General features: G+C 41.8%; 1 protein-coding gene across 1 annotated transcript in view; it reads left to right on the forward strand.

The window, feature by feature from the left end:
- The first annotated feature begins 5,263 nt into the window (after positions 1-5,263).
- Positions 5,264-16,197, forward strand: part of LOC116822661 (rho GTPase-activating protein 7-like) — a 148,069-nt gene continuing 137,135 nt past the window's right edge. Inside the window, exon 1 of the mRNA XM_032776679.2 lies at positions 5,264-5,717. Coding sequence (XP_032632570.1) covers positions 5,603-5,717 — 115 coding nt within the window. The 5' untranslated portion in view covers positions 5,264-5,602. The remainder of the gene's footprint in view (positions 5,718-16,197) is intronic.

Genomic DNA, 16,197 nt, shown 5'->3' on the forward strand with positions numbered 1-16,197 from the left:
TGAGCATTACATAGTGGATAGGAAAAACATTCCGGAGTCCAGAGCAGTAGACAGAATTTATTCTAGTTTAAACTGAGCTAATGTTCTGCTCTTTTATACTTGGGTAACTCTCTTGCAGTATAGTAAATTGAAGTAACTCCACTAAAGTCAATGAAGTTAGTCTAGTTTAACATCAGTATAAATAAGAGCAGAATTCAGTCCAATATGCCAAAATTTCTACATACTGTTAATTGCTGCAGTCAGGAAACCACTTACAATACATAACATCTCTATTGAATCTACACATTTATGAATGAGGTTATGTGCTGGTAGGTGGAACTGTGAATATTACCTGTCAATTTTTCTAAATGGAGATTAAGCAAGGTAAATCCCTCATTGTATCTGTTACAAAAAGTTCTATACATAAATGCATGTCTAGGTGTATAATCTAATGTACAATCCAAACACAAAGGCAGAGAGAACTGACTGAGGAATTCAGAATTGTTCCATTGATTTTAAGGTTACAACGAAACTTGGATCTGAAGGAGAGGAGTGACTTTACTATCACTTACCTAGACCGTAACACTTTGCTATCCCAAATGATAGTTATTCTAAAATCCACTGTTTACCCATTTTAATCTACATGTCTGTACTAATATGGAAGAAATCTTTATAACTGTTGCCCACAAAATTGTTATGGCAAAATTGGAAAGGTTTATAAAAATGACAGCTCAGCTAAATTGACTAAATTCATGTGTTTCAAAGAGCTTCAGCAGAAAATTATCTTCCTGAATATGGACAAGGGGATCATGAATGCTAAATCTTTCTGACAATATTTGATTCTTTGTCAATAACCCCTTTCACTACTATATTCTCTACTTAACTCTCCATTCTCTGTTAGTTCTTATGATCATTTTAGGAGAGCCAATATACATACTAATACTTGAATTCCACCTCCACACAAAATTCCATATAATAAAATGGAATTTTGACCAAGTAAGGAGTTTGTAATTAGGACAACAGTCAGTGAAAGTTGGAAAAATTAAATCCTACTGGATGTAATGCCTGACTTTACTCACTGGGGGGATGTGGTTAATCACATTCTAACTCTTTTTAAAAGGGAAAAGTGCACTTTTTGTCACCAGATAATGGCCGGGGCTCTAGAGCACAGGTATTTTCTGGTCTATTGAAATGAGTGATGGCCAAGACAAAAGATGAAGTGAATAGTGAATAAACACTGATTTCCCAATGAATGTGAGCTAATCAAACTCCCTGTAGTAAAGTCATAGGCTTATAAAGATTTGCATGAAATCCTGAATTATAAAACCATTTTTTTAAAGCCAGTATGATAAAATTAATAAATAGTTTGCATTTCTATAGTACCTTCCATCCTGTATGCCTTGCTTATGATTGACCACTACATTCCCTGCTCCATGCTAACTTTGTGCTAAAACTCTAGAAAGAGAGCTTAGGGCTGTAAGACACAGCACCAAAATGATTGCACACCTTTCTCTAGTAGTTATAGATTTCTTTTTGCTGGGAACCATACCTACTGGAGACATTGATTCAATAACGTGTCTCCCATTTTAATCAGGTTTGCAGTTTCAGTAAATCACACACACACACACACACTGTTTGGTACCAGCCATGGGCCAGACACCGTTTCCCCTCTCAGACATATCACAGGGACAGGCAGGCCGAGAGGAAGATAGAGTAAAAGAGCCTTTACAGCACCTTTTATACTTCCAGGATTCTGGGCTGGTTGGAAGGCAGGTATAGTCCCCTGTGGAAATTAGTAAGCTCCTTCTAGCTCTCGGCAAGCTTCTTGGCAGCCCAGAAAAGCCAGTGTGCTTGCCACCTTATCTTAAGTGTTTTTCCTGTCAACCCTGTGAGTTTTTCAGGAAAGAATCCAGTGACTTGTCCTGGTTTGTTTTAGCAAATTCCTTCAGACGGGCAATTTGAAGGAGGCTGGTGTTATACCCATCTTACAGATGGGTACAAAGAGGTGAATTGTCCTCAAGCTTAGGCTACAAGTCACTGTCTAAGCCAGGAAGAGATTTCTAAAGTCCTACCCCCAATCTCACCATTAGGCCACATTCCCTTCAACCATCCCCAGCTTGAAACTCTTCCAAACTATAAAACATCCAAATAAAGAACCTTTCTCTGCAGCGTTTCCAACCCAAAAGATTTAGGTTGTTAGAATGCATATTTAATAACATCAGCTTAGTTAGAGGCAAAGGTTTTTATGACTTTATAAAATGACATTAAAGTAACATAAAAACTATCTTACTTGGATTTATATCTGACTAGCAGGGTAGCTGCAAAAGCTCTACTTTGGCTGCCCCATACTATTGCAAAACTAACGTGTTCATATGTCATTCTTCGCCTCAGCCATTTCTGTGCCATAGAATGGGGAAACTGGACTTTCCTGCTCTCTCAATTATAGCAAGTGAAGAAAAGAGACATGTCTAATGTAACTTTATTTTTTAGTTTCATCACATTGCTGGAGTTCTGCTTTTCAGATTTCAAGGGGATTAGTCATTCTCCTTATCTACTGCCGGGGTCCTGTGGGATTGTCATCTCATGGTCTTCAGTGCTAGGTAGAGCATTGGCATGGATCTATCAGTTTTAGAGAAGGTGAAATTAGTCATCTTTCCTTTTGTCAGGTTTTGACATCAACAGGACTTGGCCTTGAGGACACCCAGAAGAAACAAAGATATGAGGCCACATCCAAATGCAGCAATGTTTTTGGTGAGAATTATATGTTGGCTAATTGAATTTTCTAACTTAATAGGTCTAGCATATACAGTCACATTCTCTTTATGTTCAGTTGGCTTTATGCTTGCGGCCCCTACAAATTCTGATACATGCTGTTTTCCAACAGAATCACCAGCGGAGGCCCTCAATTTTCAAACTCTGGTGGTACTCAATTTATAGGTAAAGCTGTACCTCCTGCGGAATAGAAACAGTGGGTTTTTAACATAAACATAGAAAATGTATGGTGAAGACTAGTTAAGTTCTACCTCATATCACTTCCCCATTAAATACTTACCTTTTGCAGCAAGGTTTATTCCCAAGCTGCTTCTTCAACACTCATTTAGAGCTTGGGATATGCCCTTTGAATAGTGCTGCTTCTGATATAAGGCTAATATACTGATGCCCATCTGAAGTACATGTTTCAAAATGCACAGCTTAACGTAGCACATGCATATGCCTCTATTACTTCCAAAGCAGGTTTATAAAAGGCTATTTGTGTGGAGATAATCTACACAGGTATGTGATGGATGTGTTTAATAATGCCCGTCTGTGCAACTGCACATGCATCATTGGGTGTAAAATGCTGTCTATCATCCCTGAGATCTGTTCTATTGTTCTAAACCAGTGGTTCTCAAACTTTTGTAGTGGTGACTCCTTTCCCACGGCAAACCTCTGTGTGAGACTCCCCTTATAAATTAAAAACTTTTTTTTATATTTAACACTATTATAAATGCTGGAGGTGAAGCAAGGTTTGGGGTGGAGGCTGACTGCTCGTGACCCCCCCAGGTCATAACCTTGCAACCCCCGAGCGGTCCCGACCCCCAGTTTGAGAATCCCTGTTCTAAACCCTTGGGCAGGCTCAAATGGTTCAAACAAGACCTCAGCAGACATGCTTCCTCTTCCACTCTCCTCCTGGAAATTATCCCTGTCCAGAGCCCAGGATAGGCAGGACCTGGGCTAGAAACAGCTTTTTCTAGACGAGTGATACAACTATAAGGAACATTCTTGTGATTTCAGGGTTAGATGTATCTTAGGTACTTTTCAAAGGTTTTATGGCTCCCGCTGAACTCCATACAGTTAAACTCTTGATAGGAATGGATACAGGAAACAGTTACCAATTAAAACAGAGCCTCCAAGCAATTTTAGGGGTGTATTTCTGTAACATATCGACATGCAACGTATGTGTCGCTGGGGTGAGATGTGAAAGTTTTGTTGTTCTCTTCTTGGATGAGCAACTTAACTCATGAGCAACATCACCATTCATGAGTAATAAGCCATCCCAAATGCATGCCAATAAAACTTGTCCAGGATATATTCTATCTAGCTACGTCAGTATAAAATTAAAATTTGACCAGATTCTGCTCAGCAACACTAATCACAGCTGGGGTTGTTCTGGTCTCACTGAGAACCGATTTGATCACTTTTATATTACCAGGTTAATTGCTTGTGAAAAGTGCTGATTGACATGGAAACTGAGATGCATACAGCACTGAAGGCAGATTAACTCCAGAAAAAGTATAGTATAGTCAGTGACAGGGCAAGTTTCCTCATCACTTCAACCCTGACCTGGAGGGACTCCTTTTTACTAGTTTAGTCTCCAGGTCTGAGTCTTTCTTTTTTGGCAATCTGAAGAAGGGTCCATCTGGTCCAGTGGTTAGGATTCTAGACGGGAACTTGACCCAGATTCAATTTCCTGCTCTTCCACAGTCTTCCTGTATGATCATGGACAAGCCATCTAGTCTCACTGTTCCTTCATTCCCCATCTGTAAAATGGGCATAAATAGCACTTCCCTACCTATGGTGAGGAACTCAGGCACTGCTGTCATAGCAGGGGGCGCTGTTACATAGACTTCATGTTTTTTTCCTTAGAAAATATTCAGTCTTTGAAAGATCTTATGGGTGTTAGTTTTGTTATGCAAGGTTGTGGGTTGAGGGAGCTGTGAAAGTAGCAGCAAAGTCAATCCTTGGGCAACAGCAGAGACAGTTGCTGTCTGCTGGAAAGCCTACCTGCAAGGCGCTGGACAGCTGCTACCACACCTCAGAGGAGCAATAAGTATCTTAGATACTAGATAATGGAGGCCATTAAGTACCTTTGGATAATAGTTGTGTGAGAAGCAGTGTTGCTCTTGGGGGGTAAGTAGGTAATATGGGTAATTCATTAATCAGAACTTTAGGGACTGATCCAAAGTCCTTTGAAGTCCATGGGAATCTTTTAATCAGGCCCTCAGTGAGTTTGAGCTGATACTAGAGGAGAAACTTTCCATTATGAAATTGGAGAGGCTGGACTCTTTGTTTCAAATAGTTAAAAAGAAATGCTTCCTAAATAAACAATTGCAACATAGCGAAGAAAACTGCAGGCACGAGCACTACTATGCACATATAATATAAAAAGCAACAACAGAAGGAACCTGGAAATGAGGAAGTTGTTCCCCATACAGTTAATGCAAAGAAGCTGGAAACTGAAGGTACAGTGCATTGTCTAACATTTCATTCCTGTTCCAAGTGACGCCTTGTTGCCTAACTTGTTGTTTATTTCTTTGCGTGGCAGATGATCAAGTCTGTTTATAAAATGTGGCTGCTGAGATGCAGAACTGCATTTTGCTCTGAGGCACGGGGGACCCAAGTGGGCTGCTGTTTCCTTTACAGCACTGCCTGACCTCAGACTGTTTGGAAGGAGGGCTCTCTCTCTCTTTTTCATTCCGAGAGGGGTGTTAACAAATTACGTGCAGACTTTTCCTAGAGAGTAACTTTTCCTGACCAGTCTAAGAGAAAGCTGGGAGAATTGAGTTCTGTTTGCTGTGATATTTTTTTTCAGGCTGTTGGATCTTAATGGGCTAAAACTGCCTCAGTGGATTTGATAGCCAAGATGGCGTATCCAGAGAAATCTCGTTTGAGGAGATCCTTCAGTGAGCATATCAAGAACTCAACCAACAAAGCATGGGATGTGTTCTGGAAGAGCGCGAGAGAAAAACGCTTATCAGGTCAGTCACAGGTGATACTCATTCAAACTGATGCAAAATGAGCGATGGAAGTGGCAGAAAATGAAAATGTATGTGCCCCTATTCCAATGGAAGAGGCACTTTAGATTATGTGTTGCACTGATATGTCATTTTAGAAGGTTAGGGGGGTATGGCTCTATAGCCCTGGCTGTTGCTTTTTCATCTATGTAACAGAGTAGATGTCTTAGACCAGGGGTAGGCAACCTATGGCATGCGTGCCAAAGGCAGCACATCAGCTGATTTTCACTGGCACTCACACTATCCGGGTCCTGGCCACCAGTCTAGGGGGAGCTCTGCATTTTAATTTAATTTTAAATGAAGTTTCTTAAACATTTTAAAAACCTTATTTACTTTACATACAACAATAGTTTATTTATATGTTATAGACTTATAGAAAGAGACCTTTTAAAAATGTTAAAATGTATTACTGACATGCAAAACTTAAATTAGGGTGAATAAATGAAGACCTGGCACACCACTTCTGAAAGGTTGCCGACCCCTGTCTCAGACTGATATTCCGTATGGGCACCAATTTGCAGAGTCTCAAGTATTCTACCTGAATTTCTGCCTCTGCATATTTATACTGCTTGTCCTTTTGCTGAAGTTTTGAAGGCACTTTACCGATTTTGGAGGCATTGGCAATCAAACGCTTATAGTCATAATTGTCAGGAAACCTGAACATTAATTCACAATGAGGAGTTTCCCAAGCACCAAGAAACTGATTGGAATCAATTGTGCTGTGGTTCTATAATCTCTGATGAACTAATCTCTATACATGACATAGACCTTCAGCGCTTATTAGTGTTAGACAAGTATGTAATAAGAGTAGTTGCATAATCTGGAATTCTGTCAAATGCTATATTGCAAAATGTCTTACATACTATTTTCTGTGCACACAAATAACCATCAAAGCTTGTGACCATGAACAGCTGCAAGGACAAGCCCTGAAACAAATCTCAACCAAACCAAAAAAAGGGAATTGATATCTTTTTTGTATGTGGAGCTCAGTTTTTCTTTAGACTTCCTGCTTTGGATGAATTTGTTGTAATGCTCAAAAGAATATAGGCATGATACAGCCTCTAAATGATTACTTGATAATGCAGAGACATGTTGAATTCTGACACTCTAAACAAGGAGTGGGAGTCACATAGTAATATAAAATGTACTCTATATAATGCCTCTTCAAAGAACGCTGCTGTTCTTAGAAAGCTTTCTTTTTAAGAAAGGCAGCCTGACTTTTGGGTTACCAACCTGACATTCTATAGCAATAAAAACATGCATGCTTGTTTAGAGGATGTAAATTATATCAGGTAGACAAATAGGGCAAGTTTCTCCCAGAACTTTGACTTCAAAGTTGTCAGGTTTGAAGTAGAAATTGTATGTAAACCCAGATGATATGACGCTAATCCTCCCCAGAGCTCTCTCCGACTGTAAAATCTAGGAATGGGACATGGCAATATTTTTCACAATCAATCCAGCATTATAAGGCAGTGTTGAGGTTGGGTTGTTTTTATGGCAATTGGCCCAATTTCTAATTGCATGGGGCAAAAAAAATCCCCCTTACTCAGCTTTGACTCTGCCTTGACTGCAATGGATGTTGATTTGTGTGAGAACTGAATAAGAGCCTCCAGTTTTAGTCCCTTGTTAGGGTTCTGAGTCACAAATTTCATCTCTTCTAGTCAGTTTCTGTGGACCTGCATTGACTCTCTCAAGTGCAGTCCAGACAGTACAAGTGTGAGGGCAGCCAGAGTAAATGACCTAGAAAGCTTGATTAAAATTAGTAATAAGTCAAACATGGCTACTTTTAATTCCTGAAGTCTGGGAATTGCATCAGTAAGAGTAGCATTCAGGTAAATGAATGAAACATGCAATAAAGGATCAGAAGATTAATAAGGCAAAGTGGAACTCTCATTGGGCTTATTTCTCACAACATCACAAACCCAATATTAGGAGAGCTATTATAACCTTCAGTTATAGATAGGGAGCTGAATTAAAAGCCTGGATCAAAACCTGTGGGAAAGGTCAGAAATGACAAATCTGGACTTTGCAGCGAGCCCTTATCCTTACACATAGTTGGAGGTTGTTTGGAACCAGCCATTAAAAGTTCATATCCAGAGCTGAATTTAGGAGCTCTGAAGCCAGTGGCGTTATATCAGTTCCCATCAGCTGAAGATTTGGTCCATTATCCTTTGGTTGCATGTCCTGCAAATACTGACATAAGTATCTGTTCATTCTACATACAATGGAAGCACCACTGTGCTACACAACTATATCTTCACAGTATAACAGTGTTGCTCTGTTAGAGTTAGATGACTGGATATAAGTAAGGGTACAAGGAGGTGTGATTCTAGTGCAGGTAGGCATACCTGCTTGAGGTTTAATCTCACTGGCGAGAATAACAGCACTAGTGAGAATGTGGTGGTGTGGGCTATCCACCCCAGTACAACCCCACTAGGGACTCTGGGAATGTATTTGGGTTGCTTGCCCATGCCACCACATCTTCACTGGTATTGTTAGCTGTGCTAGCTAGATCAAAACTAGCATGAGTATGTCTGCCAGCACTGCAGTCACACTTTCATTTATGGTGTAGATGTACCCTTAGAAAATAATGACAGGGAGTGTTTAAGCGCCAAGCACCTCTCAGAAACAGGCTTATGGTCAAACTCTCATTGAAAGCCTGCCTGATCCTACACCTTGCAGGAATCCTACCTTACTGCCTGACCTCTATACTCAGTTCCCTTGTGGAATCATGTGAAAAATCCTCTTACATTTCTCACGTGAAAAAATATTCCTATGGGGGTTTTTTTGGCCAAAAATGGGAAATTCTCAACCCTTTCACATACAAAACCATTGCACTGCTCAGAGAAAGGTTGCTTTCCTTCTTGGACAGGACCAAAATCCTGACATTTACATCTACTCATAAAGAAAAAAAGCCAGATTTTACTTTCTGAGAGCAGAACTCTTCTTAAAGAATTATAAGCAAGAAACATATAATGGATTGAGCAGCTGTGCAGAATGCTTATACTGCACTGTAAACACTTAATTCTAGATGCAGAGCTTCCTGTAGCAAAGTTTCCCAATGTCAAGGTCTGTTTAGATCAGGGACTCTGGTCCCCTCTGCATGTTGCCTTAAATTTTCCAATTTTGCTGTAGATAATTAACCATACCTCAGCATTTGCAGTATCTCCTACAGTAAGTCCTCATTTAATATTGTAGTTATTTTCCTGAAAAATGCGACTTTAAGTCCCCACACTTAACCTGCCTCTTCTTCTCCCTCTCCTCCCCCTTTACTCCGCATGCCACATCCTCGCTTCTCCCTCCCCCCCTGCCTCCTGCATGCAGCACTCAGCTGGCTTGCAACGATCAGGGGGCAGGAGGAAGGGGAAAGGAGCAGGAGTGAGAACTCAGCGCGCAGGCTTCCCCTCCCTCCTCCTTTCCCTGCCTCCTGCCCGTGGCAATCAGCTGGTTTGCAGCGTAGGGGAGGGAGGAGGAGTCTGCACGTCAAGTTCTTGCTCCTTCCCCCACCCCAAACGCCACAAGCCAGCTGATTGCCGCGGGCAGGAGGTGGGGGGAGGAGGGGGAAGGCACTGATCTGCAGGGTCTGCCGGCAGGCTGGAGGTGCTGTGGGGGGGATGTAGAGGAGCTGGTAAGGGGGATGCCAGCTGTGGACAAAGCAGGTAGCCAAACAACGTTATAGTGAAGCATTGCACAACTTTAAATGGAGCAGGTTTTGTAACTGAGCAGGGACGTAAGATCAAAACAACTTTAAGTGAGAGGACATTAAGTGAGGAGTTACTGTACCTATTCCTTGTAATAAGTTTAATTGGTATCTATCAAGCCAAGGTGCTTGAGATGCTTTTAAGAGTGACCACCACACTACAGCTAAATCAGCTTCCAAAATGTATTTACTATAATCCAAGATAAGTCCCTGAAATTCTATCCCTGGGCTTTTTCCGCCTTCATGTTTTGTTTCAAAGTATACACAAATGTTTTGAAAAAGAGCTGGCTGAGTCCTGCAAAAACAGTGCTCATAAACACTCTATCAAATGCCAAACAGCTGACAGCTGTATGTTCATGTCCTCTTAAATGTTGCTCATGTGACAAGGTGGTTGGTTGGTTGGTAAATAGCCATTCCTACTCATTAGTGCACATGTATTGCTACACAAGCAAAGGTATTCCTGAATGTACACTAGGGACTGTGCAGATGACCAAGAGCAAATAACATGGCGCATTTTCATTTTTCTATTTACAAATTTTAAATTTGCCAGTTGGTTTGTTGAAACAGCATGTGACTTAGGTGACCAATCACATACTGCAAATAGTCAAAGTGAATAGGTGACAAACAGCTCATAGGCAAAACATTGTGCATCTGACCTATTGTGCAAATCAGTCTGCTGATCTAGCTGATTTCAGAGAGGGCCTGGAGATCACAAATACGTAATCTTAGGCTAGGGTAGCCAGGGTACTATAATATTTTTGGATGGTTAGCACTGAAGCTTCAGCATATGCAACCCATGTTAAGACTTGGGGTCCATTCTCCTCTGTTGTGTTAGTTATGTGAGGAGCATGGGAGATACAGGCATTTTCTAAATGGGCATCCAACCCAAGACAGGAAATTTCCCAAAGATATATATTTAGAAAGGTAACATGTAAGGAGGGTTTTTGTGAGCTGAGTTATCAGAATTCTTCCCCTCCGTATCTGGATGTAGATGCTCTGGATTCAGATTGCATTGTGATGTTCACAGCCCTCCCCTCATGCTGTTACAGTACAAGAAAGCCATCGCTACAGTTTGCAGACACAGCAGAATTCCTCTCATATATTTATTAGACCACATGGCGATTGCAAATTCCACACTGGCAACCATTCAAATATGTACCTGATTGCGAAAGCATCTCCATATAGGGGGGAAAAGCCTCTCCCAGACATTAAGCTTGTGTGCCATGGAAGATAAAGAATAACAATAAATGATGCTGTTGAGGTTAATTTAAGGCGTAACTGGAATATATGTATATATATATATGTGACTGGATAGCGTAGTGGTTAAGCGTGCCACTCTTTGATACGGGAGACCACCCTTTGATACAAGAGACTGGGGTTCAAATCCTGGTTGGTACCCAACTTTCCAGTAGGGGTCCTTGGGCAAAAGACCCCCTAACGCTTCACCTGCCTACCTCAAATATGAGTGACATGATCTAGGAGAGTCATGCCGGCTCGGACGTCGCCTGGATTAACTAGGTCCGCGCCAGATGTTGAGGAACCAGGACATCTGACGATAAGTGGGCTACTGGAACAAACCATTCATGGATGAGACAAGAGAACCTGGAATTGATGGAATGCTACTACAACAGTAGACCTAATGAGAGGGGATACGCTACAGCCTCTGTAATCCTGGAGATTATATATAAAAGAGGCACCTTAGAGACTAACAAATTTATTTGGGCATAAACTTTCATGGGCTAGAACCCACTTCATCAGATACATGAAGTGGAAAATACAGGAGCAGGTATAAATACATGAAAGGATGGGAGATGCCTTACCAAGTGTGAGGTTAGTTTAATGACACAATTCACTTAACAGCAGGATATCAAGGAAGGAAAGATGATGTTTGAAGTGGTAATGAGAGTAGTCGATTTCAGATGATTGACAAGAAGGTATGAGTAACAGTAAGGGGAAATTAGTATTGGGGAAAATAGATTTAGGTTTTGTAATGACCCAACCACTCCCAGTCTTTATTCAGGCCTAATCTGATGATGTCCAGTTTGCAAATTAATTCCAGTTCTGCAGTTTCACATTGGAGTCCATTTTTGAAGGGTTTTTTTTGTTGAAGAACTGCCACTTTTAGGTCTGTTATTGAGTGACCAGAGAGGCTGAAGTGTTCTCCTGCTGGTTTTTGAATGTTATGAGTCCTGATGTCAGATTTGTGTCCATTTATTGTTTTGCATAGAGACTGTCTGGTTTGGCCAATGTACATGGCAGAGGGGCATTGCTGGCACATGGTACATCAGACCTTCACATTCTTCACAAGAAGTCTTTATTGGATATTAAAAGTAACAGATAAAGTGTAAAAATCATTTACAATCCAAGTTCTTACACTGTATATCAACAGGTCCAAATGAGCATTGTTATCCATGCATCCATATTGCTAGAATGGTGGGGCTAAGGTCTGAGAAGTGACTGCAAAACTGGCACCTTCTTACTCTGTTTTGTCCAGTGTGTATTCTGGCACTTCTGACTGTTTTACTTACGAAAGCATGTTATCCCTGCTGCATGCCGACGGCAAGCTGGACTCATGATTTCCCAGTTCTAGCACTGATCTTTGTCCGCTTTGTACCCGAGGTCAGATTTGATGATCATAACAATATCTTCTTCTGACTTAACAGTTTTGTGGATGATCCTGGATTTTAAACTCAGGGCCATGTTAACCTTTCAATTTGGGGATTCCTGCTAGAGGGAGGTGTGGGAGAGGGCACTCTGACTTCCTTTCCCTTGACTAAGACTGAGGCTACAGAGCAAGGGGTGTGATTCGCATACACATACACGTGCTAGCTCTCATCGAGTTAGCACAAGTACAAGTAGCAGTGTAGCTGCGATGCTAAAGGTGATGGCAGTGGAGGCATAGCTGAGCTATGTCATGTACATACCCCTTGTTTTCAGGTAGATTTGTGCTCATCCGTGCCTTCACTGCCACTATATGGAATTGCTAGGGAATGTGACTTTCCTGCTTTTTCTGTCTATGTGTAATTTCACTCCTCACTCCCTCAGGCAGAGATAGGTGGGAGGGGTGGCAAGCCATGCATTCCCTCCTCCTGCCTGAGGGATAGCCATTCTTGGATTGCTTGGTGCTCAAAAGGGCGACAGAGTGGATCAGGGTGACTAGCCCAGAAGGTATATTTGGGTTAGACCACAGCCCATCTTCGTCAGAAGAACTGAATAGAGTGTAGCAAGAGCCACTTCCCAGCATGCTTCTCATGAGTGCCACTGGATGCTGTATACCTGCAGGTCATTCCCCTCAAGCAATGCATCTCTTCCTCTCCCCAGTGCCCCACAGCCTCTTGGGAGGGAGAAGTTTGCCCAGAACATGTCACATGTCAGTAGAAGACTTTTTTTTATTCAAATGAAAAGGCCTACTGAATGGGAACCTATTACCTCCTGATGGGCTTTCTATTACACAGGGTCCTGTCCTGGCAGACCACCCCATAAGGTCCCCAGCAGTTCCAAAATCAACTGGAGGGCTGGGTCACAGTGGGCACACAGCACCTGTGAATCTCACTGTACAAAATGGCCACAGCAGTCAACTGAGTTCAGCAGATTTCTGACCACAGGGACTCCTATGGAGACTTGACTGTAATTTAAAGGTGCACACTTCCAGTAGGCCTCAAGGTGGGAACTGTGGTACAAACCGCTAGCTTTGCCTCCTGGGTGAAGCCCTTCTTGGACAGAGCAGACCCTGTTGAGACAGAAGATGTAGCAGCACAAATGTTGCACAATGTAGCTTTCCCCACTGAACATTGATGAAACAAGAACTGATCTTGCTGAGACTTTCAAATTGTTGTTTATGTTTAAATACCATCCAGGAAAAGCCAACAGGTCCTAGAACAAATTCACAGGCAGACAATGGGCTGTGAAGTTACACCGGGATGACATTCGACTTATTGAGCCTCAAAAGTACTTAACCAGAATTAAAATAGATGGTTCCACACTCTAGAAAGAGCTGATTATTTCTAGTTCTGATGAAAAGAACTTCTATCCCTCTCTTCAGGACATAGGTAGCCTGTTGCTCAACAGCTGCAATTACTCTCATATGAAATAATCTTTATTATTTCCACTGGTGGGAGATGCTAGACTAGTTCTGCCGTTAAATAAAACATTCTGTTCATAAAATAAATACAAGCTCTATTGACCATGACAGTAATAAATGTTCTAGTTACTTAAATTGGCTTTATAAATATTTTTCTTTAAGAAGCTTTGTGGGTTGTTGGTAGAACTGTCCGTTACTGACATAAACGGCTTTTGTTAACCTCTGCAGAGAAAGAGAAGAGATTTACATGGTATTTATCCCACTTACTACTTGTGAGATTTCTTATAAGTACCATTCTCCTTTCTTGGATGTCAATGGAAGGATATAGAAGGGTCATTCCACAGGAGACAGTGTAGTTGTTCCCAGAGGTTACACAAAACTCTGTTAAGTGAGAACATTCATAGTTTTTGTCATGGCCTTGATTTAGCTCCTCCTGCTGGACACTCATCAGGCTGATGTGATTGGATCCCAACACGGGATTTGTGTGCTTTCAGCTCCCCTTTGATCTGTGTAGGCTCTAGGCATTCTCTATCTTTGGCTCCTAGGCTCACTCCCTAGTTACAGATTCTCTGATCGGTGCCCCTCTTTGGAAGCTGGACCATAGTCAAGCTGCCCAAGCCCCAAGACTCCCTAGTAACTTAAACACAGCCATCTAAGGGGTCCATCCCTTTAAGTACTCTAGCTTATAGTTTAACCCTTCTGGGATATGTGATAGCTGAGGCCAAATAGGGCACAGACTTTGCAGAAGGATTTATAAAACATTCACTCTTTACTTAAGACAGCACAAGAGAGATACGGATGTAGGCAAAACAATAAACACCTGCACACCATTCCCTATCTCAGTTTCCTTTCCACTCTTGAATGTTCTTTGGGATTTAGGCCAGTGTCCTTTCAAGGTTTTAACACCCGCGCCCCACCCCCCCCCCACCCCCAGACTTTGCTCCTCCAGCTCAAGGCTTCTCCCCTGGAGCATATAGTCTCTTTTCTGACCATCTTCTTTCAGCTTTGGCTGGTGCAGCTGTCAAATGGTCTTCTCTTTCTCAGGAAGCAGAGTCTCTCATCATCTGAGTTTTTAAACACCAGTCCTAACACCTGGTTTGTTTGTTCCCCTTCTGGAGATTTCTCCACTCCTCCAACTCTCTTCTGTGCAGACCACCTGGAACAACTGGATTCTTCCAGCTCAGGCATCTTCTTTAGCACACCCACTGTCCTTTCAGAGGACAGTTCTTAATGTTAATGACTTCATTTGTTTGTTCTGTAGCTTCTTCCAGACAGGAAACTTATTAAGTGACAGGGTCAGTATCAGCCAATGGCTGATTTACTGCACATTGAGAGGTGGAGTGAGGTGGAGAATTCATAATATCAAACTGAGTTCATCAGTTGTGCATAGGAAGGTCCCCCAAATCATCAGTTTTGCTTCACAATAATCATAGGCCTGAAGTTCAAGTTCAGATCTGGGTGGGGTTTTAGATAGCCTGCTCACCCCAAAGATTAGCAATGTTCAGATATAGGCTTCTGTTTCTGCCCATTACCGAGACAGACCATGGGGATTAGCCCTTCCCAGAGCAGCTCTACTTGGCTACTCCAATCATGATAGTGTTTAATAGGCACACTCCTTCCCTATGACTACAGATACTTCTCTGACCATAAACAAATCTCTCAACACTTCATATGTGACAATGAGCTTGGTTGTCATCCCAAACATTCCTTTTCCATCTGATTGCACCCTAAGATTTCACACAATGCACAACAAACAACTCTTTGCCATGGCATGTTATGATGACCAAAAGCATAATAGATAAGCTCATGGAGGATAGGTCCATCAGTGGCTATTAGCCAAGAAGATCAGGGACACAACCCCATTATCAGGATGATCCTAAACCTCTGACTACCAGAAACCTGGAGTAGAAGATAATTGCCATAATTGCCTTGTTTTGTACACTCCCCCTGAAGCTCTAGTATGGGCCCTGCTGGACCCAGGATACTGAGCCAGATGAGTCTTTGTCTAACCCAGTATGGCCAGTTTTAGGTTCCAGTGGTTTGGGGTATTAAAGAAAGGAGCACTTCCTAGGATGCTCACTGCATGAGGCTCACCTCTTTAGTGTTGCTGTGTTTGTAAAAGATACAGCATGCACCCATGCACACAATAGGGCTGCTCCACTGATGTTAATCCTTCAGTGACTGCACACATCTATTGATTGGGATTATGGAAATTATGCTACCTCAATAATTAATGAAAAGAGCTGTGTAAGATATTCACAACAAAACTCCAACGTCAGTGAAACATAGCTGGATTTGGAATCCATTATATGCTAGAAATGCCATCTACTTTTACTTGAAAAGCTTGTTAGCCTTCTAAGCCAAACTCATTGACTCTGATTTTATTGTTTTGCATCAAAATGAAGTGAAAGTTATTGGTTTGGGCTGACTTGCATGTTGAGTTTGGGGTGGATTTGTGTGGGGGGGGAGGGCATTATAGATGTAAGTCGTGATGTCCCGCCGATGTGGGTTCCTTTGGGAAAACAAAGAGTATATCAGTTTAGGCTGGGATTTTCAATAAAACCTTAAGAAGTTAAGGGCCCAGCAGCTAATTCCCTTAGGTTCCTTTGAAAATCACAGTGCTAAATTGATTCAGAAATCCTTCCATTAGAGTAAACAGGTGC

The sequence above is a fragment of the Chelonoidis abingdonii genome, chromosome 7, assembly GCF_003597395.2.
Source record: "Chelonoidis abingdonii isolate Lonesome George chromosome 7, CheloAbing_2.0, whole genome shotgun sequence".
Classification (NCBI taxonomy): domain Eukaryota; kingdom Metazoa; phylum Chordata; order Testudines; family Testudinidae; genus Chelonoidis; species Chelonoidis abingdonii.